Source organism: Bison bison, unplaced genomic scaffold (assembly GCF_000754665.1).
Source record: "Bison bison bison isolate TAMUID 2011002044 unplaced genomic scaffold, Bison_UMD1.0 scf7180017864233, whole genome shotgun sequence".
Taxonomy (NCBI): Eukaryota; Metazoa; Chordata; class Mammalia; order Artiodactyla; family Bovidae; genus Bison; species Bison bison.
This window is the reverse complement of record NW_011494805.1, coordinates 4,775,577-4,779,922: the sequence shown is the minus strand read 5'-3', so window position 1 is coordinate 4,779,922 and position 4,346 is coordinate 4,775,577. Positions and strand designations below refer to the sequence as shown.

At 43.6% G+C, this 4,346-nt stretch overlaps 1 protein-coding gene across 1 annotated transcript in view; it reads right to left on the bottom strand.

Annotated features, from left to right (window-relative positions):
• Window positions 1-4,346, bottom strand: part of E2F5 (E2F transcription factor 5, p130-binding) — a 36,060-nt gene that overhangs the window by 29,906 nt on the left and 1,808 nt on the right. The window contains exon 2 of the mRNA XM_010846240.1: window positions 4,260-4,346. Coding sequence (XP_010844542.1) covers window positions 4,260-4,346 — 87 coding nt within the window. The remainder of the gene's footprint in view (window positions 1-4,259) is intronic.

The following is a 4,346-nucleotide window of genomic DNA, read 5'->3' as shown; positions in this document are numbered from 1 at the left end:
GAGTGCTGAAGAATTGATGCCTTTGAACTGTGGTGTTGGAGAAGACTCTTGAGAGTCCCTTGGACTGCAAGGAGATCCAACCAGTCCATTCTGAAGGAGATCAGCCCTAGGATTTCTTTGGAAGGAATGATGCTGAAGCTGAAACTCCAGTACTTTGGCCACCTCATGCGAAGAGTTGACTCATTGGAAAAGACTCTGATGCTGGGAGGGATTGGGGGCAGGAGGAGAAGGGGACGACAGAGGATGAGATGGCTGGATGGCGTCACTGACTCGATGGATGTGAGTCTGAGTGAGCCCTGGGAGTTGGTGATGGAGAAGGAGGCCTGGCGTGCTGCGATTCATGGGGGGCTGCAAAGAGTTGGTCAGGACTGACCAACTGATCTGATCTTTCTTTCAAGAAAGATTCCATGCCCTTACAGAGATGAAAACCTTAAATAAGAAATTAACTTTTTTAAGAGTGCTGAAAGGCAGTATAGCCCAGAAAATAAGAAAAAATTGTCTAGTTTCAAGTCACAGCTGTCACTTTCTACTGTGTGACATTAGGCAAGTTACTTAACATACCAGTTTTCTCATCTGTGAATTGGGGATGATTAGCCCAAATTTCTCGGAGAAGGCAATGGCAACCTACTCCAGTACTCTTGCCTAGAAAATCCCTTGGACGGAGGAGCCTGGCAGGCTGCAGTGCATGGGGTTGCTAGGAGTCGGACACGACTGATCGACTTCACTTTCACTTTTCAGTTTCATGCACTGGAGAAGGAAATGGCAACACACTCCAGTGTTCTTGCCTGGAGAATCCCAGGGACAGCGGAGCCTGGTGGGCTGCCATCTATGGGGATGCACAGAGTCGGACAAGACTGAAGCGACTTAGCAGCAGCAGCAGCCAAATTTCTAAAGTTAGGAACATAACATTAGTTAGCATATGTAAAATGCCTGGCATGTACTAAGCTTCCAATAAATGCCAACTACTAACAGCATAAATTGACAAACCACATAAATGGAGAGGACCATGACATAACTTGTCATCTCACTGGAATAAACAGTAACTACCCCACTCCCACTGTTGTAAATGAGGCCATATGGTGGGGGTGTAGGAGGAACATATTGAATAAAAACATCTTAAACTACTTCAAAAGTGTTTCCATTCCTTCCTTATGGTTAAATTATACTAGAATAGCTTTATTAGAATGTGTTTGCTTTGTTAAGCTATGTCCTCAATTAGTTAAATTACTAAGAAGAAAGTTATCTCTAAGATACAGCATTATGTTATTCTTCAGTAGTATATGTCCTAAGTTAGGGGAAAAATAGCATCTACGTGGTGTTGATATTTTATGGATATCTAAGGCTATGGTTTTTCCTGTGGTCCTGTATGGATGTGAGAGTTGGACTGTGAAGAAAGCTGAGTGCTGAAGAATTGATGCCTTTGAACTGTGGTGTTGGAGAAGACTCTTGAGAGTCCCTTGGACTGCAAGGAGATCCAACCAGTCCATTCTGAAGGAGATCAGCCCTAGGATTTTTTTGGAAGGAATGATGCTGAAGCTGAAACTCCAGTACTTTGGCCACCTCATGCGAAGAGTTGACTCATTGGAAAAGACTCTGATGCTGGGAGGGATTGGGGGCAGGAGGAGAAGGGGACGACAGAGGATGAGATGGCTGGATGGCATCACTGACTCGATGGACGTGAGTCTGAGTGAACTCCGGGAGTTGGTGATGGACAGGGAGGCCTGGTGTGCTGTGATTCATGGGGTCGCAAAGAGTCAGACACAACTGAGTGACTGAACTGAACTGAAGATACTTGGATGTGATGGTTAAATACACATCCAAGTAAAAATAATATTTTTTATATTCATGATATTCACAGAAATCTTTCATTAATTGCTCTTAAAAAATATCAAGTGTATAAGGTTGAAATAAACCACCCCCAATTAAGAATGTAAGAAATACACTACTCCCAAGTAAGAATATAAGAGAAAATGATTTTATAATTAATTTCAAATTAGAGAAACTTATCAGAGTTAATCCATCTTCAACATGTATCATCAAAAGTCATTATGATCTTTTACAATGGTGCACAGTAAGAAACATCATTGGAAAGATTTCAGTATAAGATTTTTATAATATAAGATTTTACACATATATGAGCAAATGCAAATAAATGAAATTTACATTCATATATATGTAAAAAAAGAATACTGTTTTTTCAAAGTGCTCTCTACAAGTAAAAAGTCATTAATACAATGAGACCTACTGCTACTGCAGAAACCTTTGAACTTTTAGGAAAGTTTCAGGATGAATGAAACAAAGTTGTTATGAAATATTAAAACTCCACTTCCCGCTCACTGCCTTTTTCACTTCTGGACAGCAACATCTGACCACAGACGAAACAGGAAGAACACAAAAGAACTGAGGGAAAAGCAAGGGCAAACTTCCATCCTACTCCAGGCAAGTTGTAGAAGCCCTCACAGTCAGCCCTTAGACCTCAGTTTCATCTGGAAAACCCCAAATTTTCCTGATTCTGTACTGAAGTCACAGGATACAACTGAATTTCTAGATTCTGAATAGCAGTTTGCAAGCTGTGTTGTGTAACATCCCTGGCTTTCACCGATGACCTCATAACTTACTGTGACATTCTTTACACAGAATCCAATTCAGTTCATAACTATTATATATGCTGTAAACCACTTTTAGGGAGGGAGAGAGGTATGGAGGAAAGAGCTGGGGGCAGGGGACAGGGAAAAAAAGGACTAGAATTTCCAAAAGGTGTAGGAGAATTCTAGGAATAACATTTCCAGAAAAAAAGACTAGAAATCACTTTCAAAAATGCAAAATTTGTGCATCACGCCTTCTTTGTATAAAAGTAGAACAATTCAGATAACTCAACAATCACTTACTGAACACCTATTATATCCAAGAGATGGAGAGGACATTCCAAGACACACCTCACCTCCTGGGGTAACCTGAGAGGAGGGCTCCTAGCAGGGGCCATCAAGTTGGCCTCTTTTTTTGAGTTTCAGGTAAGGGAAAACTAGAAGACCCTCTCTGCTCAGACACTGCAGCCTACTTTCAGCACAGCCTTGATAACTGCAGCCTTCAAGGGAGGTAGGGTTGTCCCAGCACTCCCTTAGGGGCTAGGACCAATCCCCCGTGTCAGACCAGATTCAGGGGTAATGCCTAGGAAAGGCCTGCAATGCTTACTGACTCATTAAATTTTCATTTGTTCTTAAAGCTTTAGTTCTTAAACTGGGTGTGCTGGCTGAATTTTAATACAAGTGATCACATTCTCTTGCTCCTCGGCGCTGTGGAATCCTTCCAAATCCGGCCTGGAACGGTTAAGTCACTTTGTTTAACAGAACAGCTTTTGATGCATGTTGTTGTTTGAAAATTCTGAAACTGTAGTAACAGACCAAGCACAAGGTCTCAGGAAACCGGAGAGTTTACGCGGCACTTCCATCTCTTTTGGTGGAAGTTATAAAACGTCCCCTCGTCGTGTGATGGCAAGTCTCACTTTTATACATGTGTATCAGATACCAAATTAAGTCGCAAATCAAACGTGCCTTAGTCATCAGGGTTATGAAAAGAAGTGTAAGAGCGAGAGGTGTTTTAATTTACTATTATTAAGAGGAGGACTGAAGAGTTCAAACTTCGTTTTTGTTTCATCCAGAAGAGGTGGCAAACTCGGGTTTTGTTTGCTTGCTTCAGATACCAAATTAATTCACAAATCAAACATCCCTCTTAGTCATCAGGATTGTGAAAAGTGTAAAAGAGGAGTTTTTATTTACTATTATTATTTTAAGAGGACTGAAGAGTTGACTTTTTTGTTTCATCCAGAAGAGGTGGCAAACACCGGTTTTGCTTGCTTGCTTCAGATCCCAAATTAACTCACAAATCAAACATCCCTCTTCGTCACCAGGATTGTGACAAGAAGTGTAAGAGGGAGAGGTGCTTTTATTTACTGTTCTTATTTTAAGAGGAGGACTGAAGAGTTCACGTTTTGTTTGTTTCATCCAGAAGAGGTGGCAAACTCGGGTTTTGCCTGCTTGCGTTTTCAACAACCGACGGACGCCCTCACAGGAATCGCCTACAACAGCCGCCAGTCCGCACCAGCGGAGACCCCCAGGGCGCCCGGCCCAGGCCCCGCGCGCTGAAGTGAACGCCACGCGGGCGCCGCGGCTCTTTGTCGGCGGCGCGGCCCCTGCTCACGCCCCGCGCCCCTCACCCCGCGGCCCGCCCTTCCTCCTCCTGAGACCGCGGCCCGCGCTCACCGCCTTGAGGTCCAGAACGCCGTCCTTGGCCTCCTGCAGCAGCGACACGAACTTGGCGGTGAGCAGCCCCAGGCTCTTCTTGTGCCG